General features: G+C 39.8%; 2 protein-coding genes across 3 annotated transcripts in view; both read left to right on the top strand.

The window, feature by feature from the left end:
* Window positions 1–159: 159 nt before the first annotated feature.
* Window positions 160–7445, top strand: CUNH9orf64 (chromosome unknown C9orf64 homolog). Of its 2 annotated transcripts, none has more exons than XM_041480779.1 (4): window positions 160–613; window positions 1614–1873; window positions 5301–5496; window positions 6742–7445. In XM_041480779.1, exons 1-4 carry the CDS (start codon window positions 277–279, stop codon window positions 6972–6974), a joined length of 1026 nt encoding a protein of 341 aa, XP_041336713.1. In that variant the 5' UTR covers window positions 160–276; the 3' UTR covers window positions 6975–7445. The 2 variants fall into 2 exon arrangements, with proteins under 2 accessions (XP_041336713.1, XP_041336714.1); XM_041480780.1 differs by lacking the exon at window positions 160–613 and adding an exon at window positions 623–756.
* Window positions 7446–9665: 2220 nt separating this feature from the next.
* Window positions 9666–21251, top strand: part of KIF27 (kinesin family member 27) — a 28741-nt gene continuing 17155 nt past the window's right edge. The window contains exons 1-3 of the mRNA XM_041480784.1: window positions 9666–10028; window positions 12041–12241; window positions 13616–14544. Of these exons, the coding sequence (XP_041336718.1) occupies window positions 9731–10028; window positions 12041–12241; window positions 13616–14544 (1428 nt within the window). The 5' untranslated portion in view covers window positions 9666–9730. The remainder of the gene's footprint in view (window positions 10029–12040; window positions 12242–13615; window positions 14545–21251) is intronic.

Here is a 21251-nt window from a genome sequence, read left to right on the forward strand (position 1 = left end):
CTATTATGAAGCTGAGTCTGCCCACTGCTATAGCCTGGCAGAATTTGAGGGGGCGACTCTACACGAGCTTGCCGGCCCAAGCGCCCCGGGGCCCGGGATCCGTGCTCGCCCCCGCCCCGAGCGCCGCCCGAGCCCCGCCTCCGCCCGCGCCTGCGCGCAGCGGCAGCGCCGCGGGGCGGGGAGCGGGGTGCGCGGCCGGAGCCGCTGCCCGTGCGCGCCCCGCGGGAATCGCGGCGGAGAGGCTGGCCTCGGCAGCGTGCGTGTTTCCTGCCAAGCATGGAGGTGTTCCCGTCTCCCCTGGAGTCTGCCAAGTTCATAGCCGAGCACAGCAAAGATGTCTCCGTGGACGAGGAGGGAGCGCGGCGGGTGGCGGAGAGCCTGTTCGACAAAGCCTCGGCGGCGGAGTTCGGGTTGGCGGGGTGGAAAAGCCTACACGAGCTGAACCCCCGGGCTGCCGACAAGGAGGCTGTAGACTGGGTGTTCCTAGTGGATACCCTCAACTTCTCCTTCTGGTCCGAGCAGGAGGAGCGCAAGTACCTTGTGAAGTACAAGGATAAAACCTACAGCGGCTACTGGTCGCTGTGCGCCGCCGTCAACAGGGCCCTGGACGACGGTCAGTGAGCGCCGGGGAAGCGGGACCGGGCCGGGGCTGCGGGCGAGGGGCGTCGGGAGCCGAGCGTCGTGTATTACATGAAAGCGGCGCCTCGGATCTGGGACACGCTCTTGGAAACTGCTGCTCGCTGTGTCAGTAGCTCTGTATGTGCAGGCGTCCCGTTGAGCTTGGGGAGGGGAACTGGAAGTGCTTTCAAAATACCCTTGTACTGAAACTACCTAACTCGTGGCTGTATCTGGGTTATCTCTTCCTTTCAAAAGACTTTAAGGATTGCCAGTAGTCAGCTGTGCATGACTTGGGTTATTTCACATGTATTCTTAAGTTACATATTTCCGTGGCAAATGAAAAACTGAGGCATAAAGCAAGAATCCTCTAGACTAATCAAATAGCAGTGTCTAAAGTAAATCTGAAAACCCATATGCCCCTCAAACCAGTATTTTAAAACCAGTATTTTAAACTTTTGGATTTAAACCCAGTACTTTAGCACTCACTCTTTTTGCTGTTCTCACAAAAAACCCCCAACTGTTAGTAGGTATAGATGAAAGTTTTAATTAATTTTCTGCATAGTTATTTAGTAAATTAAGGGAGTATTAGCATTAAGATACTTTTTGTAAATCCACAGCATGATTAGGATCCATGGGAAAACAGGCCTATTCTGACTAAACTAGTTAAGTACTTACTGTATTTGCCAGTGTGCTATGTAAACATCACACTTAAAATACGAAAACCAAGCAGCTGGGAAGAATTACATACAAAAAGTAACAACAGTTCTATGGTTGTATGTTGGAAGTTTGCTGTAGAAGAAAACATTGTATGCACTCGTAAATTTTGTTCTGAGCAGCTCTGTGAAGGCAGTTTTGCTGAAAGCAAAGGTGGGTTTAAGAGTTGGTGGACTTCTTAGATCTTCCTATAGAAGTGCTTTCCTTTAGCAGACCACTGCACTAGGTCTATATGTTATGTTATATGATAGCCTAAATATCTTGTTTTCACTTTTCTGAAGGAATACCTATCACCAGTGCGTCCTATTTTGCCACCATGACGCTTGACCAAGTTAGGCACGTATTTCGCTCTGACACAGAAGTGCCTTTGCCTTTGATTGAAGAGAGACACCGGGTGCTGAACGAAAGTGGAATAGTTCTGTTAGAGAAATTTGGAGGGTCTTTCCTCACCTGTGTTAAAATGAGTGAGAAGAGTGCTCAGAAACTGCTACATCTCATACTGGAAAATTTTCCTTCTTACAGAGATGAAGCTGTATTTGAGGTAAGCTAATTCTAAAACTCTGGAAAAAAATCCTACTATTTAGTAACAGTAAAAGACACTTGATAGTCTACTAGTCAGGACAAGAGTCACTTTCTTTTTCCCGCCAGAGGCATACCTTTTTTCTCATGTGCTGTCTCTTTATCAATTTACTGTAATTTATTTTGGTATACTCTGAGTTCCCAGTTAGATCACACCTCCTTTGTACTCCTTAAAAATGCATAGTATTTGAGATAATTCCTGCCTGAAAAATAGGAATCCTTTTTCCTTTTTTTTTTTTTTTTCACTTCCCTTGAATTGCTGACAACCCTCCTCCCACCATCTTCTTTTTCTTTTACCTTAAGGTTCTCTGCAGCTAATGAAGGAAGTGAAACTCTGGTAGAATTAATGCACAGCTACTGGGACTCCACCCTCTAACGGCTGTTGATTCAACAGACATTACTCAAATCACTACAGATTAGAAGTAACCCATTTTTTTACAAATGTTGACAGTATACCTAAATGTTTACTGAAAGAAACTGATGGGAACTGATTAAGTGATTAAGCAGGGATCATCTGATATTTTTTGTCTCCCAGTTTTCACCTATACTGGCATGGTTTTAATTTAGCACCTATGACTTATGTAGCAGCTCGTGTGCTCAGTTGCATGTGAAGTAGTACTCAGCTGTTACATCATTAAATCTAGAAGACTTTGTTAGTGACAGTACTGCCTATGCTACTGGTCTGTGCAGTCTTTTCAGCTTCTTGGAATACCAGTCACTGAAGCTTTGAACCTATTGCATTTATTGCCCTTCAGTAGGAGGTGTCGTTTTATTTTCCTTCGTCTCCTACTGAGAAGCAAAATATATTTACAAAAATAATTAGAGTTTCTTGTGAATTAATCTTTGAAGCTACTGGTTTCATTTATTTGGGTTTATTTGAGTTTTTTAACATAAAAAGTAATTTTTGACAATTTTTATGATCCAAAAGGGAATGTTTTCTAAGTAAAGTGATATTTTCTTATCTTTATAGTGACTGTATTCATTGATGTTATATCTTTCATGAGATGATGATGAGTGCTTTATTAAGCAAGCCTCCTTAAAAGCAGCAGCAGACTACAGAATGAAAAGCTGTTCCAAAAATGATCCCAGACCGTAAGCACTGACTTAGTAATAAAGCCTGTTGCATGAATATGGAAGCTTTTTTTCTGCTTTCACTTAGCAAGATGTGTATTTTAAAGGTGGTGACATGGGTCACATTATTTTTATGGTAGCAGGTTGAGCTCTCACAACTAAGACTTCTGAAGGGTTAGGAGGGAACTGGAAAGATGGTGAAATATCCAACAGCAAACCAGTGCTTTTCAGTAACTCTCCAAAGGAAAAACATATATAAATTATGTCCTCCATTAGGATCATACTATCGCAGACTGCTACAGCTGGCCTTCAAGGGAAGCTTTTAAAATTAGCTCAGTTATTGGACTGTATGTTTTTCCAAATACATATAGAAAATATTTTTAATAATTACACTTGTAATCCCAGTTATTGCCAGTGTTAGTTTTTCTGAAAAAGAAAATGCAAACCAAGACCAATAGCTCCAAAACATTTTTTCTCCTTGGTGGATAATACATATTTAGAAGCTGTGCTGTATTTGATTCCCAACAGCAGTTTAGTTTTAGACTATATTGTACTCTTATATCAGGGTTTTTGTGTTCTGACAGAGACTTAGTGGAGTCATTTCTGATCTTCCCCTATATTGCATGTATTCATCTTTTACTTACCATCCATCACATGAGACTGAGGTTGTAAAATTCTCATGATCCTATTCTTTGCTTTTTCTTTTAATGGCTGTGCTATCGCATTTTGCTCTTTGCCAAGACTCCTCCTTTCTTTTAATGTCAGTAGGTTATAATTAGATATATTCCTTCATACTAGCACATTGCACTGCAGAGAAGATGCAAATGCTCCTGTATGTGGTGCTATTTCCTGGAAAGGCAAAGTGTTGCAGAAAAAAAGTTAAAAGAGATATAGTTGTATTGCCAAGTTGAAAAAAGTTCCATTTTTGATAAATTGTACTATCTTTACTGTCTTTCACAGACGGAATCAGAGACTAGGTAAGAGTTTAAGGAACCATACCATAAATGGGTCCAACCTCCCTGCTCAAGCAGGGTCATCCCAGAGCACATGGCATAGGATTGTGTCCAGACAGTTCTTGAGTATATCCCATGAGGGAGGCTCCACAATCTCTCTAAACAATCTGTGCCAGTGCAGTCACTTGCACAGTAAATAAGTTCCTAAGTTCTTCCAATTTGACATATATATCATCCACCTAGTGCTTTTCATGCTTTCTGATAAATAGTGGGAAAATTTACTTGAAATGCTTCATAGTCTTTTTCATATTGACATTTTTGTATAAACTTAATATGTTCTGTACAACATAAAAGTTAACAATTGAAACAATGAAATTACAAATTTATCTGCTCAGTGATGAGTCCCAGACAATATTTTTTTCCTAATTAAGCTACAGCATGAAATGAAAAGTTCTGTTCTAATTCTGCCTTCACTCTTGTGAAATGGTGTGGTGCTAGAGACAAATCAGTACTTTACTACTGGAAAATTCCCAATGCTGTGAAAGAATGACACCCTTGCTTTGGGACAGTAGGAGCTATGATAAAATTTGGTCTGTTAATTATTACTTGTTACCACTTCTCGTATGATGTTTAAGGTGGTGTTTTGTTATTTAAAGTACAAAATCATGTGTGTTCTCTAGAAGTAAGTTTGTGCATCTATGTCAAGTATAGAATGAGACACAGGGAAGGCAGGAGTTTTGAGGATGTTTTGGAAGTTGTTCTTTGAAATGTAGTTGAACTTCCCGGTGTTTTTGGAGAATATCATTCAAGGACAAAAGATGTGATTTGCTGTCAGGAATAGTTACAGCATCTTGGCAGTAAATAAAGAGGAGCATTCATTAAAGTTTTCACCAGAATTCTATTTCTTTAACAGTAAATGGATTAACAGTACAGATAAATGGATTAACAAAATGTTTTAATTGCCTGGTATGATACATGCCTATTATGCTTCTCTTGTCAAATTAAAAGGTTGGATGTACTGTAGAGTTTCTGAAAATTAAAGTTGCTGGACGTTCAACTACAGTGTTTGCCAAGTGGCAGTAAACAACTATGAACCTGTTCTGAGATCCAGGCATATTCTAAACAATTTTTATTTGCTGCAGTCACTTTCATTATGTTAATTTTTTATTTCAGTTTATTTATGGGCATTCCACATAATCCATGTTTGTAGATTGATATTGTTTAGATTTTAAAATATTTAAGAGTGTTGCAGTTTTATTCTGTTCTAGTTAAGTAATGTTTGCTTAACAATATGATGTGCTTAATGTGTTATTTGCTATATTTATTGATCAGACACTTAAACAATCCATAATTTTCTTTCTTCAGAAAAAGAAGGTGTCTTTCTACAAACGGGCGCAAATACTTGTGGCTGACACATGGAGTGTTTTAGAAGGCAAAGGAGATGGCTCTTTTGATGATATTTCCAGTCTGACGATATTTGCTGACTACAGAATTCCACAAGTTCTTGTTCACTTAAAAGCAATGAAGTATTCTGAAAAATTAATGAAGAAACTACGTGAAGGTTTGTTCTGTCCTTGCTAATATCAAGTAATCTTACTGCCCGATATTGCAGACTAAGGCTAGTTCTAAAATGTAATAGGTTATCCATGTAATGGTTATGTGTCAGGTTTTTTCCTCCATGGATATCTTAGGTACTGATGAGGTAACAGGAAGGAACTTCTTCTCTAACTATGATCTTGAGTGAGATCTCAAGGTTACTTTTTTATAAAGACCTAACTGTTTTGTGTATTAAACATTGATAAGGGAGGGATTAAAGAGACTCAAAGATAATTTGAGTTTCTGAGTGAGTTTCTGAAAAGCTGCTGTTGCAAAACCACTTTTCAGAATAAGAATTGTTACAATTTTTGAAGTTTACATAAAAGAAACAATGATTTTGTCATTAATTCAAATTTGTAAAAGCATGGGAATTCCTCTGAACTGCTAGTTAATAAGCCAAGTAATATTATAAGCATCCATTAAAAAATATTGCTTTAAATGAAGTTAATTGCACATTATTAGGATCTCATTTTTTAAGTATGGTCTCATCTTCCCAATACTTACCAACCCTGAATTTTAGTGAATAAAAATAAGCCAATCTCTTTTTCACTGTAAAATGATTGTTTTTAAATGTAGAACTGCTATTATGCAATTTCAGAAATACTTAGGAATATAAACAGATTAGTGCAGTCACCCATGAACTTTAAAAGAATGGCTGTACATGTATTTATGTCTTTATGTAATCTATATAACTAAATAGACCTCATAGACATTTTGTCCTTCCATGAATCCTAATGAGAACATTGCCATTTAAATAATTCCACTGTTTCTCTCTACATGCTATTCTTTTGGGGGGGTTGTTTGTTTTTAATTTTAAAATCTTAGACTTCAGTCATCCTGGTAGAAAATATACTATGAAGTATAATAATTATATACTAAAAAGTATACTGTAATAAAAGACTATCTTTTTTGTCTCTGAAAGCAAAGAAATGATCATATGATTTGCAGTACACCCTGCTCCTAAAGCAGTTCCTTAGAATACAGGATGTCGCTTGAACTGAATGCGAGGGAAGCTTCTAAGTGCAGTATGGTAAAATTAAAGTAACAGTTAGAAAATGTATAGCAACATTGTTAACAGTTGCTGGCTATGTCATGAGAACTAGAATCCTAGAACAGAATAAATGTGAAGGGGAAAAAAATCACAAATTTAGTCAGTCCTTGGCCTTCTGTCTGTTCCATGTAAATGGATTGCTGTTTCTTGTGTCTGCAGGAACACTTTTCCAATCTGGAGACAAAGAAGAGGTAGAGATCCGTGGCTGTTCTATTTGGTGTTGTGCATTGATTTGTAAGCACCTTCAGGAGCTCTATCAGAAGAAGGGTCAGGACATGCATGAAAAGATCAATGCCGTTTTACTCGATTATTATCTTTGGGATTATGCCAGGGATCACAGGGCAGAGATGAAAGATATCCCATTCCACCGAGTACGGTGTATATATTACTAAGTGCAATCTGGTAGCTCTTGTATTGCTGCCTTATCTTTTGAACTGCGGTTTTGCTTTTCATATGGTGATTTGTTATGCAGTAATTTGGAACAGTTAAATCAAATGCTTGCTTTCTAGTGATGTAGTAACAACGTGCCTTTTGTTCCCGCATTGTTTTATTACCTTTTTATTACCTTTCTTTTAATTTTTTTCTTGCCCTGACTGGAATTAACAGTGTAAACTTTGCAGGCAACCCATGTTAAGATGGGGTTTATTACTCCTGCTTTGACCTTTGTATTGGTGTACCTGTGCGCACAGCCAGATATGTGTGCAGATCCTGTGGTGTACCTTGCTCCTCAGCCCCTCCCTGTTCCTGCCTGTCCCCTCTCATACCTGCACAGAGGTGGCAGGTGCTTGGCAGATGCTTTACTGCTCAGAGATGGAAGTGTAACCTGTCCAATTGTCCAATAAACAGTGCAGTGACAGACGTGCCATGGGGGTGTATCTGTGTTTTTACTGCTAGGAGTGAGATGGGGGGTCTCAGTCCATGCAGGGAGGGAGGTAGGAAGGAAGGGGAGGAATCACAGAATCACTTAGGTTGGAAAAGATCTCTGGGATCCTCCGCGGCTCCCGACGCTCACGCGAGGTACGATCCCGGCTGCTCCTCAGGTTTGGAGGCGTTGCAAACACGGAAAGTCGGCTGGGCCGCACTCAGAGCATCCCTGCAAGCGCAAAGGCCGCCTGTATGTTTGCCTCTGCCTTACAGCAGCCGCGGGCGTCGACAGCCGAGTATCTCTCTAGCCTTGATGTACTGGGAATGTTTCATATTCCCACGTTTTTACAAAATAGATTCTTAGGAAATACGGTTTCCCTCCTACACCCGGGACATGGTTTGTTAATTTGTTTGTTTGTTTATGAATATAACTTTAAAAAGAGAGTAGGAAATGTTGGCATTTAAGAGCAGCACTTGCTAGGGGGCAATAAAAAAAAAATAATGCAACCAGTGGGATCATCAAGTCTGACCTGTGACCAAACACAACTTTGTCCATGGCACTGAGTGCTACGTCTTTCCTTAAACACCTCCAGGGACTCTGATTCCATCACCTGACTAGGCCGCCTGTTCCAATATTTAATCACCCTTTTTGTGAAGAAATTTTTCCTGATGTCCAACCTGAACCTTCCCTATCACAACCTGGAAGCTATTTCCTTTTGTACTGGCACCTGTTGCCTGTGAGGAGAGGCCGAACGCCATCTTGCTACCCCTTCCTTTCAGGCGGTTGTAGAGAGCAGTAAGGTCCCCCTCAGCGTCCTCCAGGCTAAACACCCCCAGCTCCCTCAGCCGATCCTAACAGTACTTTTGCTTCAGACCGTTCCTCTGCTCCGTTGCGCTTCTGTGGACACGCTCCAGCGCCTCACCGTCCTTCCCGGACGGAGCGGCCGAGACGCGGGAAGAAGGGCCGGGAGCCCGCCAGCCGCACCCCGCCCGCGCTCGTCCCGCCGCTGGGGGCGCTGTGCGCGCGGCGGGCCATGGCGGCCGTTGCCTAGCGAGGGGCCGCGAACAGCGCGGCCCTAAACTCAATTATCAATCAAAATGTGTTTGTAATCTGTAGTTAGTATGTTTATGTATCTGTTTCTGCTTGCCATGTCCCTAATGATACAAGTCATTCTCATGCTTTGCTTATTTGTTCTTGTGCTCAGTCAATAAAATGGGACTTTTCTTTTTTCAAAGTTCAGCGAAGTCCTCAAATTAAAAGGAGTAAAATGAAATGCAAAAGCTCTTCTCTTTGCTGCTGTGAGATAACACTGTTTTAAGCTATTAGTTTTCGACAAACTTGAATTTTGGGAGCTTAGCTTATTTCTGCCAGTTCAGTAATACAGCTTTCTTGAAGACAGCGTGTGTGAGGAAGTGAGCAAACTTTACCTTGCATGACAAAAAATCTCAGAGTTAGTAACAACAACAGAAAATATGTGTGTGGAATCCCATGCAGATTTTTGAATTCTAGTGAAAAACAGCTATAAAGAAAGGTAATTTCTTAGTATTTACAAGTGTGCTACTGTGCACTGCCTATGCTGTAAGAAGGAATATGCACTAGGCAGTATAAGGAACCATGTATGCTAAAATTATAATTACTAAAAAATAATTACATATGTGGCTAAAATTTCAGATCAAAATCAGAGGAATGCTCTACATGTAGTAAATAGATACTTTTAAAACCACACTTCTTTGTGCTTGTTGAGTTAGAAATGTTTGGTGCCTGATAAGTGGAAGAGGGTATTGAAACATCTATGTATATACAACTTCTGGAGAAAAAGGTTTTGTTTGACTGATTTGTGTTGCCTATGCAATATGAATGCAGGAACATGGAAATGAGAGGATCCATTGTAAGCCTTTACTTTATCAACAGTGTTTATTAAAACTCTTACAATATTGTTGCTTTGTTGACTGTGTTATATTACAATAGGAAATCAGTCAACTTTCAGACTTAAGTCTGCTAGCCTGGAAATTAATAGATGTGAAAATAATTTATTAATTGATTATATAGTTATTAATAGAGCTGCATTTATATCAGGTAGTTTTCAAGATTGTAATGGTGCTTACATGTTCCTTAGGAAATCTCAATTTTTCACTTCAGGAGATACATTCTTTTGTATTATATAACATGGAAAACTTTTTTTTCTTAGTTGCAGACAACTAAGAGAGGTGAACAGAGCTGTGGTAACAGATTTCTTCTTGACTGTGTGGATACTGAGAGTGAAGCACTAAGGTGGAATCTGGCATGGAGGAGATCCCAGTTAAAGTTGCAGTCCGAGTCAGACCTCTACTTTCCAAAGAAATACTTCATAACCACCAAGTGTGTGTCAGATTAGTCCCAAATGCTAAACAAGTTATCATTGGAAAGGACCATGTCTTCACTTTTGATTTTGTATTTGGCAAAAACTCAACCCAAGGAGAAGTTTATGCTGTTTGCATTAAGCCTCTTCTAGTGTCTCTGATTGAAGGATACAATGCTACAGTGTTTGCATATGGACAGACTGGTTCTGGGAAGACTTACACCATCGGTGGTGACCACATTGGTAGGTTATAGAAAGATTTTTGGTTTTTGGAGTTTTTTTAATCAGTAGAGGGTGCATTTTTCCAAGTTAAATATTTATTGCATAGCAGATAATGCTGCATAATTTTAAGGACCAAGGCAAAAACCTGTAGTAAAAAACCCAAAACTTCCAAAGTTTATGTGATAATTAAAGTTCTAAAAACGTCTCCATAAATTAGACTAGACCAAAAATATATAAGAAAAACCCAATTTGTTAAGTGTTCTTTCATATTCCACATTTTAACATGCAACTTATATTAGAACTTTTTTTTTCTGAAATATAGTGGTTTTGAAAAATTTTACTACATTTATCTTGCCTTGAAAATGTCTTCATTAGGCACTTAATTGTTTACTTGCTCATTCTGTGTTAGATTTGTTTGCTCTTTTGGGGCTTTTGAGAGAAGTTTCTGTGACATCACAGAAATTTATGATTTCATTTTTCCAAATGTATATAGAGTATTGTAAATATCTTGGTAGAATCTTCCTTTTATTTAGAATCATAGGATCACATAACTGTGTAGGTTGGAAAATACATCTAAGATCTTAAAGTCCATCCATTAACTCTGCATTTCCAGGTCAACAACTTTGCCCATTCTACTGGTTGACCACCAGTGAAGAAATTTTTCCTAATATCCAATCTAAACCTCCCCAGGTGCAACCTGAGGTCATTTCTTCTTGTCCTGTCACTTTTTACATGGGAGAGGAGACTGACCCCCCACACCCCAGTTACATCCTCCTGTCAGGTGGTAGTAGAGAGCAATACAGTCTATCCTGAGTTTGCTTTTCTCCAGCTTAAACAACCCCTGCTCCGCTGCTCCTCACAGGACTCGTGCTCCAGACCCTACCTCAGCTCTGTTGCCCTTCTCTGGACACACTCCAGCTCCTCAGTGTCCTTCCTAGAGTGACGGGCCTAGAACTGAGCTCAGCACTCGAGGTGTGACCTCAGCAGTGCCCAGCACAGGGGGAAAATCACTGCCCTGGTCCTGCTGCCCACACTATTGCTGGTATTGCTCAGGATGCCATTGGCCTTCTCAGCCACTTGGGCGCAGGCTAGCCCATGATCAGCTGCTGTCAACCAGCACCCACAGGTCCCTTCTGGCTGAGCATCTTTCCAGCCACTCTGGCCCCACCCAACCTGTAGTGCTTCAGGGGTTGTTGTGACGCAAGGGCAGGACCCTGCACTTGTCTTTGTTGAACCTCATATCATTGGCCTCTTCTGCTTATTGTTGTAACTTCACTTCTATTCCCTTCACTAGTAGTTATTCAATGTTCCTATAAGTACTATTGCTAGCTAAATTGTTTTGGTAGTGGATGTCACAGTCTAGGGCTGATCATAGCCTTGCAATTACAGCCTTTTAGTTTAATGAATATATTTACTAAATTAATAGTTAGATGTGAACAACCCATTAGTGTTTTGGTGAAAAAGATTCTTGGTATTGTCTCATAGGCAAACATCTTCCATAGTCTTGGATAAAGAGCACAGATTATTAATGGAAACAATGTCCTATGCTGAATATTTTTTAAAAAAGTAGAGTTTGGCATCAGCGTTCCATGTCTATGAAAAAATAGGAAATTATGGTTCATGTTGGTCATAAATCTTGTCTCGCTATGTTACTGATGATTTTGCTTTATATAAGTAGAATTCATAGTTTCTCAGATCACTGAGATGTCATTGCTAACCATATTGAGTAGGGATAAATAAGAAATCTGTACTCTGAGGAGTACATTTTTAAAGCAGAATCCATATTTTTCATAACTTTCATCACTATAAAATTATGTCATTTAGAACTTAAATTTGAATCCTAGTACTGGACACAAACAAAACTTCTGACACACACACAAAAAAATTTACAAAAATCCTTGTGAACAACAACCTCTTCAGATTCCTTAGTGTGTTGCATACTAAATATCACAGGCTTCTCTCAAATTTCAGTCTTTGTAATTTATGTGACAGAATGACTGCAGTTCTCTGTGACTTTTGTGCTTATATTTTAGCATCAGTTGCTGTGGATGAAAGGGGCATAATCCCACGGGCTATTCAGGAATTATTTAATCGTATTTCTGAACATCATAATATTAACTTCCGTGTGAAGGTATCCTATATAGAGGTTTACAAGGAAGAACTTCGAGATTTGTTGGATTTGGAGACCTCCGTGAAAGATCTGCATATTCGAGAAGATGAGAAGGGAAATACAGGTAGGATTCCAGCTCTCAAGTTTGGTGTTTTGGGTTTCAGTTTGTGTCCAAATTATTCTTGCTTTCTCTTGAAAGTGCTTATTCACTACTAATGAATAAAAGGAAAACAAAATTTAAAGTTTCAGATTATAAGCTCAGTTTAGCTCTTTGGAAGCAGTTGGGGTTTAGATGCCTGTGAGCAATATAGATGTTCTATTATGTGGATGGTAAAGTAAATAACACCATGGTAAAGTAAATAACACAAGTATTGTTTCTGAAAGTTCTGTCTAGAAACAAAATAGTTGTGATTATTCACTTGAATAAATATTTTAAGATTAAACCATATCTTCTTCCTTCAAAATTACAATTGTTAAGTCAATTATGTTGTAAATATATGCTCCCCTTTTACAATGAAATGAGTGGAAGAGATCACTTCATTGAGAGGAGGGGAAATAGATATTTTTAGAGGCTTTGAGATTAACACTTGCCCTGTAGGTATCCTGTTCACCCCATGAAAATGCTAGAAGAATCCACTTCAGAGGTATTTTATTCTGAAAGTATCTAGCCTGTTTTAGGTTTGGATTTTTTTTCTTTATATTCTAATTGTTGTGTTTACTCTAGTATTATTAAACTGCTATATTAAGCTGTCATGGATTTTTTGTCTATGGCTGGTAGAAAGCACTAGTTCAGCACAAACCTTGCAGACAATATCATTGCTTCAAAAGATCCCACAATATATTTTAAATTATTTCTTTTCTTCAGTGCAGTTAGAGTAGGCTTATTGTGCTAGGACATTTTCCATTTCTCATTAAAAGAAAAACATGATAAAAAAGATGATTAGTAAGAGTATTTGGTAGAAGTACACTTACACCTTATTAGATTACTAAAAGATACCTGTCCCAAAGGCCCAACTATCTGCACTATTCAGAATAGAAATTGTTTTCTTAGTACAGGCTTGAAATAATTTTTACTAAAAACTTTATAGTTCTTAGGCTTTTTTTTTAAACTGGCAGAATATCATTTGAGCTGATTTTGCTCATACTTTTTTTAGGTAGCACCACACTGTAAATTGTAAAGATAATGTGCAGTGTGCAATGTGTAAATGAGTTGTGTCTTGTGTCTGAGGTACTGTTTCAAATGTTATGGCGCAATAGACCCCGACATTAAATATCTGCAGGTTTCAGATGTGTTGTACCTCATGCTTTTCACATATTGTATCTTCTATTTCTATAGCCATATGGTATGACCTGCTATAGCCATAGCAGGCTTGTATGTGTCTCTAATACATTATTATAGTTATTGCTGTAAACTATTGCTGAAGAACTACCGTTGTAAACTATTGCTATTTAGAATTTATTAAATTATTCTTACTTTCATCTGGTTTGGTGTTTGAAGTGATTGTTGGTGCTAAGGAATTCCAAGTAGAATGTGCAGATGAAGTGATAAGCCTGCTGGAAAGTGGCAATGCAGCTCGTCACACAGGCACAACACAGATGAGTGAGCACTCTAGTCGATCTCATGCCATTTTTACCATCAGTATTCATCAGAAGCAGTCCGCAGAGTATCAGAATGCTGCACAGGATCCGATCACTTCAAAGTTTCATTTTGTGGATTTGGCAGGATCAGAAAGGGTAGCAAAGACTGGAAATACTGGTGAACGCTTCAAAGAATCAGTTCAGATCAATAGTGGTCTCTTGGCCTTGGGAAATGTCATCAGTGCCCTTGGAGACCCAAAAAGGAAAAGTGTGCATATTCCATACAGGGATGCTAAAATCACTCGTATTCTGAAAGATTCCCTTGGAGGAAATGCCAAGACTGTTATGATAACGTGTATAAGTCCATCCTCAATGGACTTTGATGAATCTTTAAATTCCCTCAAATATGCCAACAGAGCAAAAAACATTAGAAATAAACCAGTAGTAAATTACAACCCAGAAAAAGAGCGAATGGATGAAATGGAACTTGAAATCAGATTGCTTCGGGAAGCCTTGCAGAGCCAGCAGGACAATAATCAGCATTTACATGACTTAAATGAAGAAAAAGCCCGTATCAGTTCACTTGAGGAGCAGCTCACTCGCCTTCAGTTTCAATATTTCAGTTACAGAAATTGTGTAGATGAAGCCTTACCTTTTCTGGTTGATTTGAATGATGATGTTAGCTTAAGAAGAAGTCAGCGGGACAGGTTGCAGAGCTGGATCACTATGGTACAGAAAGTAAGGAAGGAAGCTGTCAACATCCAGGAGACTGACACAGGGACTGAGACCAGCCCAGTACCACATCACATTACAATTCTTCAGCTGAAGAGGGAACTAAAGAAATGCCAGGTATTTAATTATAAGGTGTTTATTTAAAAGACTAAGTAAAAAAGTAAAATCTGCCAAAATTTGAACTATATTTTGAAAGATGGATAAAATTGTCACCTGTACTTAATTTGACAATTAAATTTAATTCACAGCTTTGTAGAATTTAATTTGGGTAATCTCTGGGACATAGGTGTTTTGTAATGGATGTTTGAATACACAATCAGTGACAACAGAGATAAGTGAAGTAATGTTATATTTTTCTAGTCAGTTTCAAGATGATTCTTCAGGCTGAGCTGTTTTATCTGTTAGATATTTGATGTTAGCTATGCTAGTATGCTAGGTCTTATGGCTGAGATGGAGTTACTTTTCTGTATAGCATCTTTGAGGGTGCTGTGTTTTAGATTTGTGACCAATACAATGGTAATAAGGCAGTAATGTTTTTGCTCTTGCCAAATGGTGTTTTGTACAGTGACAGGCCTTCTGTTTTTCTGCCGGCGCCCCCCTCCACCCCCCCCGAGTAAATAGATTGGAGGATGCATGAATAGTTGGAGTCATAAACATGAAACAAAGCAGATGACCTGAACTAATCAGAGAGATTACATACCGTATAATGTGATGCTCAGCAATAAAAAGGGAGAGGAGGAGATTTAGGGAGACTTAGCTGTATTTTGTCCAAAATTGGCTGAGCATTAGTCAGGTGGTGGGTGATAGCTTTTTCATAATCTCTTTTATTTTCTTTCTCTCTTTCACTTCATCATCACTTACTGATCAGTTTCTATCTTGTCTCACAAATTTTCTTTCTTCCACTTTCCTTTTGCTCTTCCTCTGTCCTCCTGGGAGATGGGGGTAGGGGGAAGTGCAAAGATATCTCTATGTGCTTAGCTACCTACTGGAGTAACGCACAACAGTCTATTTTGGAGCCCAACTTGTGGCTCAAGGCTTTCAAGATAATAACAGATTTGATTATAGTGTGCTAGAATAAACTTGTTAATACCTGTTTTGTTACGATGTTTAATGACTGTTGCAGGTCATGAAGCTGCATATTTGCTTTGGGTGCTGATTTGTATGTGTCCTTGAATATTTAGATGCTTGATTCGTTTCTAGCTGTACAACAGCCTCCAAGAATCATTAATGACTATTTTCAGATTTTGCTGGTTTGTTTGCTCTTTATCACTTTGTTTTCCTTTGCTTGGGAGAGCTATGACAAAACCACTGGCCATCAGCCTAATCTGGTACTTGGGTCTTACATTGTGGATGTCCCAGTACTCCAAGAACCACCTCATGGATAAAATCAGCAACTACACTTTTCCCCTCTTCTCTGAGAGACATTTTGTGGAGAGAGGGGAAAAAGTGGCACCTATCCTTTCCTCTCCTCCAGGACAGTTTTTTATAGCCTTGATGTAGTGGCTTCTGAGTTCCTTCTGTATCCTTATGTAATCAGACTGTTCATACTGATGTGTTGTGATCCCATCTTTGATAAGGTTAAACAGCTATTTGGGGTTACCATATGTTTTGAGCATGGCAGGAACATGCTCTGAGGTGACTGATCCCTGGGGTGTCAGTATGTATGGGAGGAGCTGGGCAGGGCCATTGCTGCCTCTGACAGCTTGTGATTTCATATCTGAACAGGCTCATTAACCCATCAAACTAATACATTATTTGAAGGAGTGAAGGTGACTTCTATAGCTGTGTTGGATGTGCCCCATGCCTATGAAGTCTGTATCTGGTGCCCTTAGAAATGCAAGAGGGTCTGGTCTAAAAGCCCGCAAACAGACTTGTGGTAGTCTGAAACTGAGAAGATGTCTTGGTCTGAGGCCACAGAGACACTAAACCAGAGACTGAACCCTCAACTATAATAGCTGATCTTGTAGTAGAGAAACAGTGGAAGCAGAGATCAAGTTAATAAGAGAGGAAGCAGCTCCTGCTCAGAGGAGGAGAGAGGAAGAATCAGAATAGACAGCCTGTTCGACGGCAGGATCAGAAAGGAGAGACAGAAACCATGAGAAGCGGAAGCTACCTGGTCCCTACCCATGACCTAGCTGCAAGATAATGTGTAAAGATTTTGCCTGACAAGATGAGCTAATTGCTATCTGGTTGCTTCAGAGCTGGAATAGTAGGGCTAACAGTCTGGAACTAAAAGGTAGGGGAGCAGAGCATCTGGGATTCTTTGCTAGGGATTGTGGGACTGACAGAGGGATTGGAAGAGGGTCAGCCACATCCAGGTTCCAGAGGTGAGTCCTATTGAGTATGAAGACAAAGTACTCTCTTAAGGAAGATATTGTCATCCAGTGAGGCATGTGGACTGTCACAGAGGAATATATTTAATGTTTGAGGGAATTAGGGGTGGTGGAGGTGATCTTCAGTGACATGGACAATAATCAAGCCTAGAAAGATCCAAACAATGTACAATGCACACAATCTGAGCAGCTGAAGTCTATACAGAACATACAGACATCATATGACAGCAACCTAGTAAGGCTGAATTAGGCTGACTCTGTGGCACCAACTTTGTACAGAACAGTTTGCCAGCCCTAGAGATTTACTGATCATTCCCTCTCCTTGATAAGGGCCTGCATCTCAGCTGTGGAAGGACTGTTACACAAGGTCTAGCAACTCAAAAGATAATGTGGATAATCTCTTTACCCCCTTGATTGGTCAGGCCAGCATACTGGCTACCATGACCAGGAATTCCTCTGCTTAAGGGAAAGGGAACCATGGACCCATGACAAATCCCACCCTACAGTTCTATCTATATGACTTTGAAAAGTATATGAGAAGTGGGGCAGTGCACCTATTTTGGTTCTGGAACTTTGCACTTAAAGCAATCTGTACACAAAAGGGGAAGAGGCAGTGGTTTAAAAGGGTCTTCCAGGAAGATTACTGTTCCAGTTGCTGTCAACCAGTTCCTGAGATGCAGTAGACCCCTTCCTCTTTCTGGTACTGATTCAGTGGGCTTACAGCTCTGTGGGTTTGAACCCCATGCTTCTACCATCTGTTACAATCTGGTCTAATCACAAAGGAGCAAAGAGAACTCTCAGCGAATAAAACAGAAAGAATTCTGAGGTTTGATTCGTCCCTGAAATGAGATTAAAACCAAACAAGATTTTATGTTAATACCAAAAAATGGATATGTTTTATTTAACAATAAAAGAGGGAAATGGAAATGGAAATGGAAATGGAAAGGAAAGGAAAGGAAAGGAAAGGAAAGGAAAGGAAAGGAAAGGAAAGGAAAGGAAAGGAAAGGAAAGGAAAGGAAGAATGACAAAGACAGATTAAGTAGAAACATACCACGCCTCCATGGATCTTAATGATGTCTCATAGATCCTCTCCATCTGGTCTTGTGGTGGTGAGGGTCCCCTGCCAAAAGCATAGTATCCAATGGATTAGTATACATGTGGTCCAGGTCGGAATGTCCAGGTGCCTCCTCTGAGGCAGGGGCCATGTTTGACACTATCCCTTGAAAGACTTTGGGTCAGTTGCATCATTTTGTATCATGAACAGTCCTCTGGCACAGAGTCTCGGGAACCCTTCAGAGGGCCTTTGATGAACCTTGACGCCCCCTTAGCTCCCCCTCATGTGAATATCCCATAGATTTGACTTTCCTGGGTTGGGGGGTCCCACAGCTGAGCTAGTCTGCATAGCAGAGGATGGGCGTCCACTGCCTCTGACCAGAGGTTTTCACATGCACTTGAAACCCTCCTCCCCCACTCTTTGGTGGGGGGGGGGGGGGGGGGGGGAAGTTTTGCCCCCCCCCCCCCCCCTGTGGGGGGGGGGGGGGGGGGTGGGGGAGAAGTTTCTGCAAACCTGGCAACAGATAAGCCTGGGGCTATGCCTCCACCCTGAACCCGCTGGGCTTGGCTCTTCTGTGAATGCTCTCCCAGCCTTATCCGTTACTTCTCAGGCCTGAGGTGCTTTAACCAATTTCTTTTTTTTCACTTTTCTTCTCTTGAATAGCCTTAGTCAGTTTAACTCAGAGAGTTTCAATCAGGAGGCACATTCACTTTGGGCTTTGGTTATGCAGCTTTGTTGTACAGTTTTGCCATAACAGGCAAAAAATCAATATGACAATGTTTAAGCTGTGATAACATTTCAGTGTCTGACAGCACAGAAGGACTGTGCTGGTCTGTTGTAGGATCAGACAACTATTCCTGTAACATAGCCTGGGCTACTGTCCTGAGTGATCACTGTAACCAGACAGAACCCACATCATGGACTAAATAAACTCAGTGGACATTTTATGGGTATTTTACAGGAGTGGTCTATATACTAAAGGAATGATATCTGTGCATAAGTCAAAGGATGAGAAGGGAAGAAAGGATGGTTAATAAGGTTGCATTGGATAGTGTGGGGCTTGAGCATGACATAAATGGTGTGGAATATGAAGTGGGGGTTGTACTACATCTGACCAGGATGGAGTTAGTTTTCTTCATAAATGCTTGCAGGGTGCCATGTTTTACATTTCTGACTAGGACAATTCTGATAAAACACCAGTGTTTTGGGTCTTGCTGTGGAGTGTTTGCACAGCATCAAGTGAAGGAATCTGTCTGTGACTCCAGTGAATAGATAGGCAGGTGTGCCCAGGGACAGGAAGAGCACAACCAGGCAGATGACCCAAGTCAACCAAAGAGATATTTCACATCATATGATGTACTCAGAAACTGAAAGGGTTAGGAGGAGGATTTAGTTATGTTAGCTGTCTTTTTGTGCAGGAGCTAATGGGCATCAGTCTACCCTTTGGAGGCAGAGAGTGATTGGTTTTGCATTATTTAACTATCTTTGCATTACTTGTGTTATTTTCTCTGTTCTTTCATTTCACCTTCACTTACTGAACAATTTCTGTCTTGACCCACCAGTTTTCTTTCTTTTACTCTTCCTTGGGACTGGGGGCTTGGAAGTGAGGGAGTGTACTTATTTAGGTAAGTTAGTTTTCCCCTTAGTTAGGGGGAAAAATAAGAGAAAGAGAGAAAGAGAGAAACTTTCCTTTCTTTTGGAAGTGTGTACTTAGTTGCATACTCTCAGCAGTTGTCCTGTGAACCCAGAAATTCTTTTGAATCCTGGGAAGATATTACTCTGTCAGAAGCATTATAGATATAATTACAATACAGGTATTTTCAAAGATATCAGTGAATTTACAGATAACCCAGGGACTAAGTTTTGCAACTCTTGTCTAATATTATCTAATACTATGCATGTAATATGCTAGTCTGTCTAATATTACAAAGTTACAGTCTCATCTCTTATCTCTTAGCAATTCCCTAAACTGTATTTCTTCAGCTATGGTCTCATAAAACCTCCTGTATTTCCTTTTCCATTACCATGCCTTTAGCTAACAGAGTTTCTAAACTCTGCTTTTGTGTTAAACAACAACTTTTGCTTTTTGGTGGCATCATACTTCTTTATGGTTTTCCAAATAAGGTGAAAATTTCAAAACATCTGGGAGTCTTAGCATACAGATATCCCCTGAGGATCCAGTCATATTGCTAGTGCTGATTAGCTGTTTCTCTCACAGCAGATAATAGTCTTAGAGATGACCTATGGAGAGAAGAGCTCTCAGCCTTCTGAGAGCATGCCTCCTAACAGAACTGACACATGATCAAATAAATAATTCTTTTTGGAAACATCCCCATAATACATTTAGGAAGTACTTATATTGGATGTGCTGCCTTAAAATGTTGACTGTGAACATCAAAACAAAAGAAATGCAGGTTATTGTACAGTGAAAATCATCTCAAATGAAAATAAATTTTATTACTTAAAACAACTGTATACCAGTTGGAATCTGAGTGAACTTCTGATGCCAGATGAATACCTCAGAAAAACTAATTTGTGTTTGTCATGTGTGGAAGGAGGCAGTGCTCCAATAAGTTAGAATTTCGTAACATCAACCCATTTTTAAGTTTGCAACCAAACTGATAAAGCTATAGATTGCATAAACAAATTTTGTCTTTTCTTCGTTCTCAAGCAATCTAAATCACAGCTTTTTTTCTTCCGTCTTGATTTTCTTCTGTGGCTTATTTTAAACCTCTGTTTCCCAGGTTCAAAAGAGTGTAAAAGCTGAGCTTAAGCTTAGCTGAAACTCCCTTCCCCAGGGAGTATGCCATCCACAGCCAGGAAGAGATGGCTAGAGAAAGGCTAAAATAAATGAAACGCTACAGACTCCAGAGCAGAGTTTGTATATGGACAGATTTAATAACTAGTAGAGGACCTATTCTTGTCTGTACATACACATTTCTTTGCTAGCAGCTATTGTTGCTTGGATAATGCTATCTTACATGATATTAAAGTACCAGACTATAGCTAACACCCAAACTCATTCATATGTCCACCACCAGGACTCTTGTAGAAAAAAATAGGAAGAGCAGGAATGAGAAGGTTTGTGGGTTGATGTAATGTTTCAATACTTTGTCTTTGGCTTCTGCAGGCCTTCTAGAAGACTAACAACCTGTGGAAGTCTCCATAAATCAGAATAAGTTCATTCACAAGAACATATGAACAAGCATTCTTGTGTTTTCTTTAATCTTTAAACTGTTATCCAAGTTGCAGATTGAGAACAGCTGTTCTTATTGTTTTCATTAGATAAGTATATTAATCACAAGATGCTGTGATCTTGTAGCTACATGTAACAACATACTAAAGAGAATAATTGAATTTAATATATACTTCAATAAATTAGGTTTGGTTGTGAGTACATTATCTCCTTAGGAAGAATAAAACTTGTCAGAACAAAA

Source organism: Pyrgilauda ruficollis, unplaced genomic scaffold (genome assembly GCF_017590135.1).
Source record: "Pyrgilauda ruficollis isolate IOZ18807 unplaced genomic scaffold, ASM1759013v1 scaffold53, whole genome shotgun sequence".
Classification (NCBI taxonomy): domain Eukaryota; kingdom Metazoa; phylum Chordata; class Aves; order Passeriformes; family Passeridae; genus Pyrgilauda; species Pyrgilauda ruficollis.